This window comes from Meriones unguiculatus, chromosome 17 (assembly GCF_030254825.1).
Source record: "Meriones unguiculatus strain TT.TT164.6M chromosome 17, Bangor_MerUng_6.1, whole genome shotgun sequence".
Taxonomy (NCBI): domain Eukaryota; kingdom Metazoa; phylum Chordata; class Mammalia; order Rodentia; family Muridae; genus Meriones; species Meriones unguiculatus.
The window spans coordinates 20225025-20242122 of record NC_083364.1 but is presented as its reverse complement, the minus strand read 5'-3'; the positions used below and the strand labels follow the sequence as shown (position 1 = coordinate 20242122).

Sequence of the window (17098 nt, the reverse complement as noted above, 5' to 3'; positions counted from 1 at the left end):
GGCAGTCAGGTGAGGGAGCCAGTGTGAGTGCTGGCTCTAGGCATGAGGGGCCAGGGCTTGCTGTAGACTCCGATTTCCAGTCTGCCTCTTGACCTGCGCGAGCCTGTCCTCTCGTCTCTTCTTTCATGTCAGGAACAAGAGATCCACAGCCCCCCTTCCTCTAGGCTAGCCTCCTGTCTCATTCCCAGACTGCAGAAACCCACATGTAAGCTTGGGATCCTCACCCACAAGGTTAGCCTCGCCCCCTATTGCCCTTCACTCACAACTCTTGGAGGACCCATTCAGTAGCAGGTATGCCATCAGATGAACAGGACACACCCAGGGGCCACTCTGCTGCTGTGTTGGGATGGCACACTGTTGGCTGAGCCCCTGCTCTGAGTCACCTTGAGTCCTCAGAGCGTATACAGCCACTATTGAGCAAACTTTGACCCACATAACCTGGGAAGCCAGGGAGACCCTTGCTGCTCTTTCCCTTACCTGCTGGAGGAGTACTTGGCAGGCTTGCTCACAGAGGCTTCTTGTCCTGCATCTTGGCTTTTTGTGCAGTGGTTTTTGTTGTTCTGTTTGCTTGGATTTTGCTAGGATTACTTTTGTTTTCTCAGGGGTTGAATCTGTTTATTTTAAATCTCACTGGTTAGCTAACTGGTTAGCTCACTGGTTCGCTATGTTTTAGTGGATTTAAAAAATAAAGCTGCTATCAGTCACTGGGCTGGGTCCATCTCTACTGTGTTGAGAGTTGTGAGTGGGGAGCCCTACAGACCCTCTTACCCCTCAGGAAGGGCCAGTCCTTCATCAAGGATGTTGAAGTAGCTTTGCTTTCCTGCTAAGACATCCAAACAAGAAGTCAGAAGGAGAGGGACTCCTGAACCTGCCCAAGACCTAGGGCTGTGCTGGCTGACTAGATACTCCCAGCCACGAGCGGGATGGGAGACTGAAGTTGCTGGCGTTCAGCCCTGCATGCCTGGCGCTTGGCAGCTGTTGCGATGATTGGTTCCCAGCAGCTATGAACGCTGCTGCGGTGACACCTCCCACATGGGTGTCAGGACCCCAGCTTACAGTGACTAGTGTCATAGTCTTCTTTGTCCCTTGGTGACCATTAGTCACAGCCCTTAGACCTTCAGATCTCAGCAGCTTCTGAAACTTGTAGGGACAAGGACTATCCCGTTTTCTTGTCCCTGCTTTCTTAAGCTTGCCACCCTCCCTTTCCACCATGTGAGTCCTCAGGTTTGCATGACAAAGTGCCCATCCATGCTGAGCCATCTCCCTCCCTCTGAGCCACTTGCTGATTGCAGGATGAAGTGGGGTTCCACTCCATTTCTCATCGTGTGGCTGTCTAGTTGTAACAGCACCATTGGTTGATAAAGCTGTTTCGCTTCTGTGTAGTGCTGTCCTGGCACCCATGTCACTAGTCAGTCTTCTGACACATATCAGCATGTTCAAAAGCCTGGAGGTGGCAACAGGCATGGCAGTGCTGTCATCCAGCACTCAGGGCTGGAGGCAGGCACGTTGAGAGTTCAAGGCCAGCCTGGATGGCGCAGTTTCTTTGCACAGCATCAGAATCCCCCAGAGAACATTCTTGTGACTTCCACACCACTGCACACAAATCCTCTGGGCTTTGGTGTCTGTGGTAGCTCTCGGGGGCTTTCTGTGGTAAAACCATGTGATGTGACCCACTCCAGCTGCTCTGCTCACAGGATGGCCCTGTAGCAGCAGCAGGTCTAGGTTAAGACTCAGGAAGTGTATGTGTGAGGGAGGTGCCTTGCCACGAGGCCTGGGGCAGAGCATCCTCTCTGGTGCTTTGCAAGTTGACAGGAATCCCAGTGGGCCCCGTTGTTAATAGTTGTCAGTCCTCTGAGCAGAAGAGATGAACATCTGGGACTTGGGAAGAGAAGGGGGGCTGGAGATGAGCACGGGCAAGGCCCTGTCCTGGGCAGTACGGGCCGTCCCGCTGACTGCTCATGACTTCATGGTGCTCTGTATTCTAGGAGGAGCCAAGGAAGGTATGCTTCACCTACGACCTGTTTCTCAACCTGGAGGGTAACCCCCCTGTCAACCACCTGCGCTGTGAGAAGCTCACCTTCAACAACCCCACCACCGAGTTTCGCTGCAAGCTGCTCATGGCTGGCGGGGTGAGTGCGCCTGCCTGCCGCCTCTGCTCCATGTCAGCTGCTGCAGGACAAGTTGGCAGAGCCGCCTGCAGTGACCTCAGGTCACAGAGCGTGCCCGTGTGCCAGCCCAGTTCTGTGGTGGTCTGGCAAGGGCTGTGTGGCTATGGGCGTTGGGGCACTGCAGGGGTAGTTTGTATGGCTGCCCACGGTGCATGGTAATGGTCTGCTGTGAGTGTGTGATTGTGCATGAAGTGTGTTGTGTTCTGTTTTGTGGTTCATTACCTGGGTTCTGTGGACATGTATGTGGCATGTGTGGTTGTGTAGAAGGTGTGGGTCTCGTATTGTACCTAGTGCTCAGTGTGTATGTTTAATGTAGGGGGTGTGTGTGTTCTTCGCAGGCTGTAGGCTGTGTGTGGTGCCTGCTTAGGAGAGTGTGGTATGTGGGTACTGTGTGTGGTATGCCGGGGCCATGAGGTAGAGCTGTGTGGGATGTGTGCTGTTGTCTGAGACGATTGTGAAGAATGTGTGTAAAGGTAGGACATTGTGTGGTGATATCTGAGATGGTGTGCCTGTGTCTGTGTGTGTAAGAGGTGTGGGGACGGTGTGGTGTGAGAGGCCTCTGCTGTTGTTCCTTGGTGGTATCTGAGTGTGTGGCTAGCTCTCTTACCTGCATCTGTGGCAGCCAGGGTGTGGTTCTCGAGTCCGGCACCCGCTTTCTCCTGGTTCTGTACGGCCAGGTCTCTCCGAAACTGCCTTCCTCACAATGGAAGTAGTTGTTCCTTGCTGGGGGTTTGAGTGGGCTGCGAATGCTGCCAGGGAGGCTCTGTGAGCCTGGGTGGTAGCAGGGTCAGTGGCAGCCTGCGATGCGTGCACATACGTGATGCTGTTCTGCCCTCGAGTCTTGGAATGGGTGAGGGGGTGTGGTGTGTGCAAAGACTGCACCAGGCGCCGCACATCCACAGCGTGTGTGGGCGTCCCCTGGGCCCCAGGTCAGCTTCTTGGGAGTGTCGGTGTCTCAGGCCTCTCCAGGCAAGCCTCAGGTGCTGGAGGAGGTGTCATCCATGCTCGGAGAAGGTCTCAGGCCATCACCTGGACACAGCCTAGGAGGGTCAGGGAGGGAAGGTTGTGTCCAGCCAGCCTCGAAGAGAGACTGCAGTGAGGTCCCAGAGTGGCCCCAGGGAGACGGCCAGCCAGACACTCTACAGTCTCAAGTGTCCTGGCTGGGGGACGATGGCTCTCAGATGACTCCTGGGATCAGGTAACTGTGGCCTTACGTTGTTGGCCTTCTGGGTTGTGAATCTCTGTGGGGTGATGTTTGTTGTCCAGGAGCTGTGGGCTCTGGGGACCTGGAGAGATGCCCTGGCCCTGCAGTGGCTCTAGGTTCTGTACTGGACTCTGTCTCTAGGAATGGCTAGACTGGGGTTCCACTGTTTTGGTGAGGCAGCCAGCTGGTGCCCAGCTCTGTGTCTCATCTGCTGGCAGCCTGGGGCTGTTTGCACCAGGGAGCCTGGCCCATGCAGCAGCTGCTCTGTGCGCCATCCCTGCCTGGCCTCGGGCATCTTGGCAGGGAACACAAGCTGCCTACCCTGGAGGCCAAGCAGACTGGCGAGGGGAGAAAAAGGCAAGCCGTGTGGGGAACATCGAATTCTGGCTGCCCTAGAACTGGTGCCCTGTGCTGGGCTCCTACCCTGGAAGGCTGCTTACTCATGGGACCACTGTCCTAGGGCTGGGACCTCACAGATGCTTCTAGGAACTGGTGTTCATGAGGCCCAGCTGGGGACACACAACCTGTAGCTTCTTCTCTGTTGTGGTTGGGCAGCCTCCAGTGAGCAAGTCACAGCAGGGCAGGTCAAATTACCGCCCTCTGTCAGTGCAGTGTCATGTAACCGTGAGGCATCAGCATTCCCCGATGAAAGGCATAGGCGTGGAGCCCAGGTGACCAGGGCCAAGCCCACCTCTTCTGCTAGCCTAGACCCTTTCCCCACAGCCCCCATCCTCCCTCAGTCTGCCACAGTCTGCTCAGTGTTGCGTCCTCAGTAGCTGAACTCCACCTTTATGTGAACTGGCTGTTCGAAGGTTAGCCCTAAACTACTGTGGGTGTCTAGGGAGCTATTGAAGCAGGGTGGCACTTCCTGGGCCTCGGGCCGGTCCTCATCTCAGCCTGTGACCCTCAGCAGCCCCAGCACTGGCCACTGCGGCTCTTCTCTTACCCTCTTTTGCCCTTGGCCCTGTTCTTGGCCTCTGCCTCGCTGCTTGGGCTCTGTGTGGCCAGCTCCAACTGCCTGTTTGTGAACTAAGGAAGGCTTGTCCCCAGCCGCATCTGTGCTGATCCCTCAGAAAGCCACTCTGCTATTACCAGCCTCTGCCTCTGCTGCTGTGCCTCCCTCCAGCTTCCTTCTCAGTGCTCAGGGCAGTCTGTGGCCTTAGCTGCATCTCTTGTTTTGCTACAGGCTCTGAATCTTCTTGGCCAGGGCTGCAGTCTGCTGGCCAGGGTCCATCCTGGAGGCCTTGAGGCCATTTTGGTCCCTGGCCATTCTCCATCACAAGGACAAACCTGTGACTCTTCTGGGCAGCTGGCCTCCAGCTCCCTTCTCCCTCCCCAGGAGGCCAGCTCCACAGCCGCCAGCCCATTGCCTGGCGCCTGTGGATAACCTCTATCTCTTCTTTGTCACTAGGTGATGGTAATGCCCGAAGGAGCGGACACGGTGTCCAGGCCCAGTCCCGACTACCCCATGTTACCCACAATTCCACTCTCTGCCTTCTCTGACCCCAAGAAGAACAAACCGTCCCACGGCTCCAAGGTTAGTGAGGTGGAAGGCCAGCGTTGCGGAGCGTGGGCCTGGCCATTGGCAATTGCAGGCCATTTCCACCATCTGCAGAGCCCAGCCCTACACACCTGCCACCTACATCCTGAGCCTCTGCTCCTGCTCCTTGTCGCTTCACTTGCTAGCGTGGCCAGGAGCGCTGCTTGGAATCTGGCCGCTCATCCTGCACCCAGCTCCTTTTCAGTCACAGGCCTCGTGAGCCCTCTTTTCCTGCCCAGTGGAGATTTGCCCCCAGCCACTGGGCAGGGCCTCTCCATCATTGGTCCCTTTGCTACTTTCTTGGCTCCAGCAAGGCCAGGCCACACCTGCCTTTGCAGCTTCCAGGTCTGCCAGCCAGCGGTGCTAGCTAGCATGGGGCCAGCTTGGTGGTCCCTCGGGTAGCATGCCTGAGACTGAGCTGAATCTCAAGAGTGCACATTTTGTTCCCTTGCTCAGCACTCAGGAAAGTTCTCACTGGGCCTTCTGGACCAGCCACCCCAGCCACAAGCTGGCCAGGGCTGTTAGCGCCACTGTAACATCTGAATCCAGAACCCCAGGTCCATCTCTGGCGACACCCGGGACTTGGCCTTCTTGGGACCCTCTCAGGGTGACTGCTGACCTTGTATGTCTGTCCTTCATTTTCACCTTCTTCTTGCTTCACTTGCCTATAGGGCATTGTCAGCTGGGCATCCCCGTGAGACTCGAGCACCCTTGGGCCATCTTATCCATGGGCACCACAGGAAGAGAAGCAAGCACCAGGGCAGGCTCCTTCCACCTCTTTCCACAAGGCTAACAGGCCTGTGACATCCTCAAGCTGGTCAGCATCTTGGAGTTCTAACCAGGCCCTGATGTCACCCTTCATTGACCTTTGGAGGTTGGAAGAGAGGCCAGGCCTTGCTAGCAACCTGGGGCTTCCCACCCGGCCCTTGTTGTTTGGAATCTACAGAAGCAATGAAGGATAAGGTTGCATGTCTCGCAGGTGCCTCCCTGGTGGCCAGCCTTTTCTAGCACCGCTGTGGGATGCTGCATGGGGTTCCACAGATTTCTAGGCAGCACAGAGTTCTTCTCTTTGGATGACTCTCCCAGAAGCCCCAGCGTTAGAGCATGGTCCAAACCTGAGTGTCAGCCCCTGAGTGCAACCCTGGATGATCAGTCTCCGGTGGCCGCACAAGGCCACAATGAGCAGGAGGTGAACCTCTCAGAGACTGTCCTCAGGTGCCTGCAGCAGGAACTAGGCCCACCCAGACCTGTTCCCCTGGAGGCACAGGCTGTGTCACCCTGATGGGCATCGGGCCATGAGCTTTGGCAGCTTCTCTGAAATGCACTTCTTCACTGTTTAGGAGTGAGGGCAGCATGGAGCCTGTGACGGCCCATCCTCACTGACTGTGCTTTCACACATATAAATAATTTCCCAGTGTTTGTGACTGGGGCTCACTATGAAGTGCTAGTTGGCCTGGAACTCGGTAGTGACCAGGTGTGACCCCAGGAAAGGGTCTCCTGTCAACCACTCACAGCCATTCTCATCTTGCCCCACACTCCTGCAAGTTTGTCCTCTGTAAGAGAGGATGAGGACCACAGGATTCCCATTTCTTGCCTCCCTTGTGGCTTGCTGGGGGACAGTCTCCCCTCCCCCCAGTCTTTATGAGGCATTCATCGCCAGGTCTCATGCCAACTGCAGTGTCCCTTGTCAGGTTTATAGGAAAATGGCCAATGGCATAGGCCAGAGTCCTCAGGCCACTTCATCTGTCCCTAGACACCTGGGTGGTACAAGTGTGTTACAGAGACCCTTTTGCCAGGTGCTTGTCCCACCAGCTGGGTGTCCTTGCTGGTACTTTTGGCTGTGTCCTAGTTATGGGTCTGCATGGGAAGAGCTGTCGCCTGGCTAGCTCTGAGCTCTGTGCCCAGCCACTAGCTAGGCCTTCTGAAGAGAAGGCTGGAACTGGTGGAGGCGTGAGTTGAGCACTCCAGGATGGGCCACGAGCACCGAGGACGTGGACTAGGGCCTCAAGGAGAGAGGCTGGCCAACACCTTCTGGTCAGGTGCAGCCTCGGGCCTACCAGATGTGGGTAGCTGCAGGCGCTGATGGCCCCGCAGGTTCGTGGGCACAGCTCTGCGTGTCTGTTGGCTGCACCCTTTCACTCTGCGGATTCTCTCTTCACATTTCAAACAGGCGCATCAGCCTTTGCCCAGGTCGGGGTGGCAGAGCCAGGCGGCCCCAACCTGCCGCTAACACGTCTTCCTCACCTTCCCTGCCCTTGGCCTTGCAGGACGCCAACAAGGAGAGTGGCAAGGCGTCCAAACCACACAAGGTGGCCAGGGAGCACCGTGAGCGGCCACGCAAGGACTCAGAGAGCAGGAGCTGCTCCAAGGAGCCAGAGCGTGAGCCCAAGAATGCCAAGGATGCCACGCGCAAGCTGCCCAAGGAGGAGAAGGCCCCACCGCCCAAGGCTGCCTTCAAAGAGCCCAAGATGGCCCTAAAGGAGACCAAGCTGGAGAGTCTATCCCCCAAAGGAGCGCCCCAGCCTCCTACCCTGCCCAAGGCCTCCAGTAAGCGGCCCGCTGCCACAGACTCACCGAAGCCCAGCGCCAAAAAACCTAAGAAGAGCGGGTCAAAGGGGGCACGCCGTGCCCCGGGTACCTCGCCCCGTGCCTCTTCCTTTCCTGACAAGAAGGTGGCCAGGGACAAGAGCAGCAACAAAGGTGACAAGGGGAAGTCGGAGAGTGAGCCGAGGGAAGCCAAGCGGACCCTGCAGGCCGAGGACTCAAACTCAGAGGATGAGGCCTCCTTCCGGTCAGAGGTGAGCAGATGGTGGTGGGTTTCCCTTTGCCAGGCTGCCGTCTTCCCCAGAACAGCGCTCCTCTGCCCGTACTGTAGTAGCTGGTCCCCAGGTAATATGAGCTAAGTAGCAGTGGGGTTCAGAGGTCCAGCCTGGCGCCACCCAGTAGAAGGGCTATGGCTTTGGTGGCTCGCCAGACACTGTTGATTAACCAGACAGACAGTTTACCTACCCCTCTGTGGTCCTGCCTTCCTGTTGGGTCTTGGCCCCGCTCTCCCCATCAGGAGGCCGAGTGATGGCCCCAGAGCCACATGGAGCTCCTTTCCTGGGGTCTCTCCTGTCACCTGCGCCTGCCCCACACAGCAAGGTGTAGGGTGCAGTTGGCCAACTCCTAGAAAATCGCCTGCATGTGTCAAAGCCCTGAGTAGGCGACTCTGAAGGTGTCCTTGGCCTGTCCCGAACTGGTGTGGGGCTGGCAGACTGTTAGCTGTAGGGACGATGGCTCTGTAACCTGGTACTCCTGCCACTGTGCTTGCTGGTTGCTGGTGGCCTTGCACAGCCCTCGGGGAAGTGTCTCAGCTCTGCGGAGCCAGAGCAAAGCAGAGCAACCTGTCAGGAGCTCCCAGGGCTCAGTACTGGAGGAGTGTGTGAGGTCTAGGCCTGTGTCTCGAAGGCAGTCACTGGGCTGTGTGGGACCATCTCAGCAGCCAGGGCTTGTCCTCTGCTGCATGACACTGCGGGTCTGGGGGATGGAACACTCTCCTCCAGGTGCAGGGACAGGGCACTTAGGCTGCTCTGCAGCCAGCCCTCCCTGAGAGCTGTGGGCTGATGTTTTCTCCCATGCAAGACGTTCATGGGCACTTCCCTCTACCAGGGCTGCTGCCTCCAGGCTGGAGATGAGTAGGCAATCCATTACCCAGGAGCACCCCGGGCAGAGTGGCTGCCACAGCTGCCAAGGCCTCGGCCAAGCATAGGCTCCCAGAGGAGGAAGAAATGGGCAGCTCTGAGGAAGAGCTGCTGTTGTGAGCTTGGTGGCCTTGCCTCTATGCTTGAAACTGCTGTCTACATCCCAGCCCTTCTGGTTCCTGGACCACTTCTAGCCACAAAGGGACGTGTGAGAAGTGTGGCAGCTAGGGGGCTATCGTCACCTGCTGGGCACCTCCTGGGTCTCTCTGGCAAGAAGTGTCTCCAGATTTTGTTAGTTCTTGTCCCTGGGGTCTTTATGATAAGCAGGGCGCCAGGAGGTCTATGGACCACCACAAACCCACCAAGCCCTTTCTGGGAGAGGCACCTATCCGCACTAGCTCCTGGCCTGTGCCTGAGCCTAGTTGCTAGGACATCTGACAGGGGCCTGTCGGGCCACTCCCTTACATTGAGGCGTGAAACCAGAGCCTGCTGTAGCTGGAACAATGCCAGGCAGCAGCAGTCTTTCTTCATTTTGTTGCCTAGAGAAAACAGGTTCCGTGTGTGCAAGGGAGGGTGCCCTGACTCCAGGCTTAGTCTGTGATGTGCTACTCTGAGAGCCTCACGGTGAACAGAACTCATGGGTGCCAAAGACAGGTTCCCTAGGGCCTCCCACTGGCCAATAGGAAGGTGGCCGAGAGGAGAGGCCCTCACAAGCATACCTGGGCTCCCGTGGGCCAGGCTGCAGTGAGCCCTGCACAAGACAGTTTCTTCCTTCAGTCTGGAGTATGTTCTCCAGGTAGGCTAGACTTGCCCAAGCTGCTCAACAGGCAGGGACCTCCCTGCATGCCTTCTTTAGGCTGGGCACTGCCCTGTCCCTTGTTCTGGGCAGGGCTGAGGGCTACTCAGCTCTGGGTCCTGAGCTCTACCATGACAGGGGTGTGTCCTCTTCCCACCTTACCCTTTGACCAGGGGAGGGCCTGTAGCCACTCTGTCCCAGGTGAGGGAGGGGCTTAGAGGGGCCTGGGCCCTTGAAGATCTGCTGTCCCTGCACTGTTGTCTGTTCCTCTCCGTGGTCAGCTTCCTGCTGGTGTCTGCAGTACTGTTCTGTCTCTCTATCCCTGATTATGTGTCACGGTCACATCCTCAACACCATACCTCACACCGTATCCACCATATACAGCGTATGCAGTGCGCGTACTACACTTCACACCACGCCTCCCATACCACGACACGGATGATTGCACACACAGTGCACACTTCAGACCTCACGGGTTACACACCTCACACACTGCATATACTGCGCGAGCACGCGTACATGCGTGCGTGTGGATTCACTGAAGGACTCAGAGTGGCAGCCTCCTGCCTTGTGTCATGTCCTGGCGGTCACTGCCCCCTGGTGGCTAAGTTCATCCCTGTGCAGCCACAGGAAGACCAGGCAAGGCGTGCCCTCCTCCCTGGTGTTTGTGACACAAAACTCTGCCATCACTACTGTGCAGCTGCAGGGTAGTGATGAGACTTAGCGAGGATCTGGGCATTCAGTCATTATCCCAGTCGAGCCCCAGGAAGGCCTGTGCGGCTTTGCTGAGAAGCCTGTGCTTCCTGTCTTTACCAGCCTCAGGCTCTGTGTGAGCTGGGCAGAAGGCTGGCCCGGCCCCGGGGGTGGGGGTGGGGGTTGTGTGGCCCCCTCACTGCCCCTTCCTCTGACCTGAAAGATGACAGTCTCTTCTTTCCCTCTCATGCTGCCCTGGCATGGGCTGAAGTCGGCCCAGTCAAGCCCAGCCAACGCCAGCTCCAGCTCAGACACTAGCTCAGACTCAGACTTTGAGCCGTCTCAGAACCACAGCCAAGGTTGGTATGAAGAGAAGATGGAGCTAGTAGAAGGGGTGGAGACAGGTAAGAGGTGGAGGCAAGCAGAGGAAAGGTGGAATCGGGCAGGTAGAGGCGGGGTGGAGGCAGGTAGGGCGGGGTGAAGTCGGGGTACTCAAGGCACAGCCTAGGGAAGAGCACAGGCACCTGGGAGAGGCGTGGCTCTCTTGAGTGATGATAGGCTGGGCTGCCTGCTGCTTCTGAAAGACTGAGCCTGCACTTGCACCCCCAGGCTGAGTGCACCTGGGCCAGACTCTTCTTTGGGCTGGCATCCCTTTCCCCTGAGCTAACCTCAGCACTCAGGAGACAAGGGAGGTCCATGCTGTCAGCTGGGACACCCACCACAGCTCCTAGTGGTGTAGGATTGGTAAAGACAAGTAGCTGTCCTCCCCAGGAGCCAGGTCAGTCCTTAGGATCCACAGGCCTGTAGCCATAGACACCTGCTTCCTTCTGACAGACTCACTCAGCATTGCAGGCCCAGCCTGTCTCAGCCCATCAGATGGACAGTCTATGTGTTGGGCCCGGCCGCTCTAGTGGTTCCCAGGGAGGGGACTGAAGGCTAGGCTGGCTGCTGTATCTTGCCACAGAGGAGTCTTGGCAGGTTGTGGGCCCAGGCTCAAGCATAGCTAAGCTGCCTACACCCAGAAGAGGCCCTCTACTGCCATGATTAGTCCACCTCCCGTGGTGACAGCTCCTTTGCAGGCAGGAGCTTGGCTGGGGATAGAGTCCTTGAAGTCCATACTCTCCAAGGCTCTTATTTGTTGGTTAGGGGAGGGAACCAGCTGAATCGACATCATGTGACCAAAGTAATTGAGGGCTTTGTGTCCCTCTGTTGCCTTGGCAACAGGAATATAAACCCAAGATGCCGGCTGTAGGAGACTGGAATTGGGTGCCTCTGGAGAAATAGGAGAACTGTGGACCATGTGGGGTTACTGAGGTGCTGGGCGTCCCAACGAAAGGTTGCAGGCTGCGTGGGGACTCTGGTCCCAGGCAGAGCATGGGAGCTTCGCCCTGCTGGCCAGCTTGGGCTCTGAGCCTTTGGCTGCTGTGATGGAGGGATCTTGCAGGCCAGCAGCAGACCAGAATGCTGCAGCCTGTGAGGAAGGCTGGGAAGGTAGGGGTGGGGAGCCTTCTGCAGACCAGAGGGCCGCTGCAGGTGTTGATGAGTCTTGGGTGGCCCTGGGGAGGCAGCCAGAGGCTCAGCTCTTCCCTCTGTTTGCCCCCAGGACCCCTGCGTTCCATGGTGGAGGACCTGCAGTCTGAGGAGTCAGATGAAGATGACTCATCATCGGGAGAGGAGACCACTGTCAAGGCCAACCCAGGCCGGGAGTCCAGGTGTGTGGACAGTGTGGTCAAACTGGGACCAGGGTGGTCTAGAGGGAGCCCAAGTGGAAGGCCTCCACCACCAGGGCCAGGTTTTTCCTTTTGTCGTGGCCTTTGCTGGCATCCACAGCCCTGTCTTATTGCCTGTGGGAGAGCTGGACACAGCAGAGTGTGCTGGAGAATGGGAGGCTAGCTGAGGTTATGGCAGTGCAGGCTCCCCCATGCGGTGAGCATGTCCTTACCCAGGTCCCTAGAATGGGAGATCTACCTTTCCAGGCCTCCAACACTGACCCAGGGCTCCAGTGACCCTGCTGTAGGTTAGTGTGTCCAGGATTTCACTGTAGAGAGATCCCAGGAAATGTGACACATACTGGTGATGGTCCAGGACTATAGCCTTTGCCTGTCCCTAGTGAGCCAGACTCTGCCCACCCACAGAGCACCACACACCAAGGGCTATGAGATTCACACCCAGCTCCCAGGAGGATCTGGCACCTTGGCACGGGGGGGGTGTGTGTGTGTGACCCTAAGAGCAAACAGGAAAGAAGCTCCTGAGAATGGCAGGCATAGTCCCATCTGAAGGGGTCACAGTATTTTGGGTTCCTCTGTGGGGACATCATCTTCAGGGTGTCTGTGAAAGGCCCTTGGCAGGAGCTTGCCAGCCACCTGTTAGTCCTGTTGTTAGGGAAGGATCACACAGGTAGGGCACCCCCCACACACAAGGTGCTGGCGAGGCACTGTGTCTTGCTTTGCTCCCTAAGGAGGTCCAAGATCCAGCATCTGCAGCTGCTACCTTTTGAACACAAGTGGAAATGAGGGGGAACCTGAGGTTGTGAACCTTGGTAACAGCCTGACCTGGAGCCCTGCAGGAGTCCTGGACAGAACCAGCTATGGGAACTGAGGGAGGAAGTGCCATCGTGGTGGATGGCTCAGTGGGTAAAGTCACTTGCCACTAGGCCTGATGACCTGGGTTTGACCCCAGAGCCCACATAGTGCAAGAACTAAGGATGGGGCCTGTCAGTGTGTCAGGAGACTAATGTGGTTACCCTGCTTACCTGAGGTCCCTGAGCGGCTTCCTGTACACCCAGTCACTGAAAGAATAGAGCTTGGGAGTAGGTTGGGAAGTTTGGTGTAGTCAGTGAGACCTGCTGGTGCAACAGCCTGCTTTGCAGGACTGCAGCCGTGCTGGGACTTGCTCCCAGGGTCTCTGGCCACCACCGCATACACTGCTGCTGAGGATGGGGACCAGCAGAGCTGCTCACTAGACTGTCCAGTGTCCGCCGTAAGAGCTCAGGAAGCAGCTAGGGGTGGCTCAGACAGTCCTGGAGCTCAGAGCTGGGCAGGACACCATGAACACTGGACATCTCACAGCTGCTAGTGTTGTGGAGCATGTCACCTCTGACACCATCCTGCCTCCTCTTTAGGCTAAGCTTTAGTGACAGCGAGAGCGACAATAGTGCTGACTCCTGCCTGCCTGGCCGAGAGCCCCCACCCCCCCAGAAGCCACCCCCTCCCAGCGGCAAGGTGAGTGAGGTCAGGCTCCGAGGTGGGTTCTGTGGCTATCCTGGGAGGGCTGGAATGGGCGTGCTGGAGCTTACAGGTCTGGGCCCCACAGGTGTCCGGCCGGAGGAGCCCCGAGCCCTGCAGCAAGCCCGAAAAGATTCTCAAGAAGGCTACCTACGACAAGGTGGGGATTTCTGGGTGTGTGAGGATAGGTGGGGCTGTCAGTCGTGCTGTACCGGACCCCCAGCCCACTGATGTACTTCTCCCCAGGCTTACACGGACGAGCTGGTGGAGCTACACCGGAGGCTGATGGCTCTGCGAGAGCGCAATGTGCTGCAGCAGGTACCGTGTCCTCCCCTCCCAGACCTGGGCATAGGTGCCCAGCTCTGTCCTTGAACCCACCAAACCCACCTTACAGATTGTTAACCTGATCGAGGAGACCGGCCACTTCAATGTCACCAACACCACCTTTGACTTCGACCTTTTCTCCCTGGACGAAAGCACCGTTCGCAAGCTGCAGAGCTGCCTGGAGGCTGTGGCCACATGACCCTGGCCGCCACTGTGGAGCCACGGTGGGCATGGTGGGCACGGGAGGGGCTGGGCATGAGGGCTGGCCCGCCATGGCTCCCACTCCCGGTACCACCCCTAGCTCGCCATGGTGCCCCAGTGCCCCTCAGTGGTTGGAGTTGAAGGGGTGCTGCGGGCTACACCTCCACAGGACACACGTGGCCTGCAGCCCCTCACTCAGTCTCTGCCAGTTGTCCACTCTAGGTGGGGTTGAGTAGCAGGTCACTGCCTGGGCTTCTCTGAGGGGCCAGGATGACCACAGTCTTCCACACAGTTCCCAGGCCTCCCTCAGCCGGCCTGCCTCCTAGACTCCAGGGTCTGTCAGCATGGCCAGGGCCGGCCGTGGGTCTCTGGCTCTAGTCTGCAGCCTTGTGTATTGTGTGTGCTCCAGGTGCATCCAGCAGTCGGGGAGGCTCATGCCCCCCCTCTGCTGGAGCATGGAGGATCCCCCCCCCTCTAGATTCCAGGATGCCACTGCCTCTCACGGCCCCAGGCCAGTGAACACTATGATGGGCACCAGTATTGGGGCCCCAAGGGCCACCTCTGCAGCCATGCTCCAGCCAAACACCCACAGTTCCAAGGCTGACCAGGCTGGCGCTCCTGGGCCACCATTCCCCATGGGCCTCCTCCTCTGCTCTCTCGCTGATCAAGTCTTTGAACTTTGAAAACATGAGCTTTTGCCAAATATGATAGGATGGTGTATGCAAGGCAGGCCCGGCCCCAGACTGCCTCTGTCCCCAGCCACATGGCTCTGCCTCCACAGTGGGCCTGGAGAGGTTTTGGACCTGTGCCCTGCAAACTGCCAAGGGCCAGGCCAGCCCCCTTCCCATGCCTGAGCCTGGAGTGTCACCCTTTCCCCAACTCCAGTTGTTGTCAGTGTTCGTGCCCCAACCAGCGTGTTTGAAAGAGGCCTGAGTGCAAGCTGGCTCACTGTTGCCTCACTGATGTTGCTTCCTCCCCAGTGTGAGTTCACCCTTGGAGGCCTGGCCTCCCAGCTCCCTCTCCCTGTCCCTGTCCCACTCCCAGACCATCTGTCAGGAAGATCCTGAACACTCCCGGGGACCCCAGCCTCTAAGGCTTCCCTTACTCCCAGGGAAAGGAGACATCCTCCGCCTGCAGCCCCTCTTCCCACTCCTTCCAGCTGGGAGGAAGCAGGGCTCTCGCCTCACACCTCTTCCCAGACAGGCCGACAATACTCTCCATCAGGTGATCTGCAGCCTTCAAGCCTTTGGATAAAAGGCCCTGGCATTGTGGCAGCTGTTGGCCTCCACATGGAGTGCGCCAGGCTCCCAAACAGCCTCAGCCTAGGGCACCGTTCTTCCTCCTTTCACGGTCGCCAGCAGCCCAGCCCTTCTGCTGCCCTGGGCCTTGGTGTCCAGCCCTTCCAGATGCTTCCCAGGGTCATTCTGGAAGCACCCACCCGTCTCTCAGTTACCTCCTCTGGCCAGAAGGTCATACCACTGTCCTCCAGAGCCACTCTGGGGCCCAACATGGCTGTCTGGAAGCCTACGGCAGCAGCCAGGGCCCTTAGGGCTCTAGGGACTTGTCCATAGGAAGGGGTGGCAACCATGATGACCCCCGGGAGTCCCTGTGCTGAGGCCTCCTGAACCAGCTCCTGACACTGGGTGCAAAAGGTATTGGATACCTGTCCCTCCCCAGGGCTTCACAAGATGTGTCTCCAGGAATAGACACATCAGCGGCCCAGAGGAGCCCTGGACAGAGGGACAAGGAGAGCTGTGTTTGTAATGAGCTGCAGGGCCGTTTGTCCCGCATTTTAAACTTTTTTGTTAAGTTGTGAAATTATGGAGGGGTTTTATAGAAAATAAAGTGAGATGGGAGCAGTGGGTGGCCCGTCTTCATTCAGTCAGGAGTGGGAAAGAGTGGCCCCGGGAGCCTGGGCGGGGGTCGGGTCCAAAGCTGTGTAGTATCTTTGGGAGCAGGTGTTGAGGGCAGCTTACAACACAGCAGGGTCATGGAAGGGTGGGAATGGGGAGGAGGCGGCTCTTGGCAGAGACTCTAGAGCCTCTGGCATCACCCTCACTGCCCGTTTTCCAGATTCCAGACCTGAGCTCCATCCAGAGGGCCGGGGGTGCATGCGTGCCTGAGTGGCACACAGAAGCCCACATCCTTGGCCACCATGCCCGCAGGGCAGCCACCTCTTGACTTGCGTTAGCAGGTGGCAGCTTGGGGGTTCGGCCAGGCACAACCCACCACCATTTAGGCAGGAGCAGGTCATCTCAAGTGCTGGTCAGTAGCCAGCGCCCCACTCCCGACACAGGTGGTTGTGACACTTTTGCCCTGCCTCTGGCTGGAGAAGGGTCTGCAGGTCTCGGGCTGTTGGATCTGAAGGTCAGTAGTCAGCAAGCAGCGTCTGCACAGGCAGCAGCCAGTGTTCATGCTTGGCCGTGAAATGGACTCTTGTTGCCCCTTGAGCCTGACACTGCCATCCCAGCCCCCTTCACTAGTGGGATCCTGCCTGCCAGACAGTTCCAGCAAGCCATTGGTGTGCTGGCCGTCAGCTCACATGCCGGCGGTTACTGCCTGCCCTCATGCGGCAGAGCCTGCATAGAGATGCCCGGGTGACTGAAACAGGAAGGTGGGGACACAGTTTGGTAAAATGCTCTTCTGCAAGCCTGGGACCTGCAAGCCAGCTGTACCAGCATGTGCACTCGTCTGTGGGGTTTTGTGTGTGTGGGGGGTTGGGCGTCACATGTCATGTTGGGAGGTGCTGCTAATGGAGGCCAGAGGAGGATGTTGGATCCCCTGGAGCTGGAGTTGCAGGCCAGCCAGTCACTGTAAACTGTGCAGTGTAGGTACTAGGAACTAGACTTGGGAGACCTGCAGCACGTACCACCACTGAGCCCTGTGTCCACCCCAGCTCACTGACAGCCGGTGGAGTCTGACCATCTTCAGGTTCAGTGAGATCCTTTGTAAGAAGAAAGAACAAGATCGTCACTTCTGAGGAAGGTCTCCACATATATGTACATGCAGTTTTTATCAAAGGCATGCGTGCACACCCAAGTGTGGAGTCTCCGTCTGTGTTTAGCAAAGTGTGCTGGCGGTTTGGACCACTGGAGAGTGCTGACTGACTGGAGACCTATAAAGAAAACAGGTCTGTGGAGCTTGCAGCTCAGAAAGCTGGTTGCAGTCAGGCATTGCAGTAGCTTCTGGTGAAGTCTCTGTTCCGTGAGTGGCTGAAGAGCAGTTCATGTGTGTGAAGAGAAAGGACTGGGCTGCCCTAACATCC

At 57.6% G+C, this 17098-nt stretch overlaps 1 protein-coding gene across 4 annotated transcripts in view; it reads left to right on the top strand.

The window, feature by feature from the left end:
• The window catches only part of Mllt1 (MLLT1 super elongation complex subunit), a 45826-nt gene extending 30131 nt beyond the window's left edge, over nucleotides 1–15695 (top strand). For 2 of the 4 annotated variants that reach the window (XM_021633005.2, XM_060371310.1), the window contains 9 exons: nucleotides 1986–2129; nucleotides 4784–4909; nucleotides 7180–7710; nucleotides 10356–10443; nucleotides 11688–11796; nucleotides 13206–13305; nucleotides 13397–13468; nucleotides 13555–13626; nucleotides 13703–15695. In XM_021633005.2, the coding sequence (XP_021488680.1) occupies nucleotides 1986–2129; nucleotides 4784–4909; nucleotides 7180–7710; nucleotides 10356–10443; nucleotides 11688–11796; nucleotides 13206–13305; nucleotides 13397–13468; nucleotides 13555–13626; nucleotides 13703–13831 (1371 nt within the window). In that variant the 3' untranslated portion in view covers nucleotides 13832–15695. The remainder of the gene's footprint in view (nucleotides 1–1985; nucleotides 2130–4783; nucleotides 4910–7179; nucleotides 7711–10355; nucleotides 10444–11687; nucleotides 11797–13205; nucleotides 13306–13396; nucleotides 13469–13554; nucleotides 13627–13702) is intronic. The other 2 variants (XM_021633006.2, XM_060371311.1) reach the window with 2 other exon arrangements.
• Nucleotides 15696–17098: the final 1403 nt, after the last annotated feature.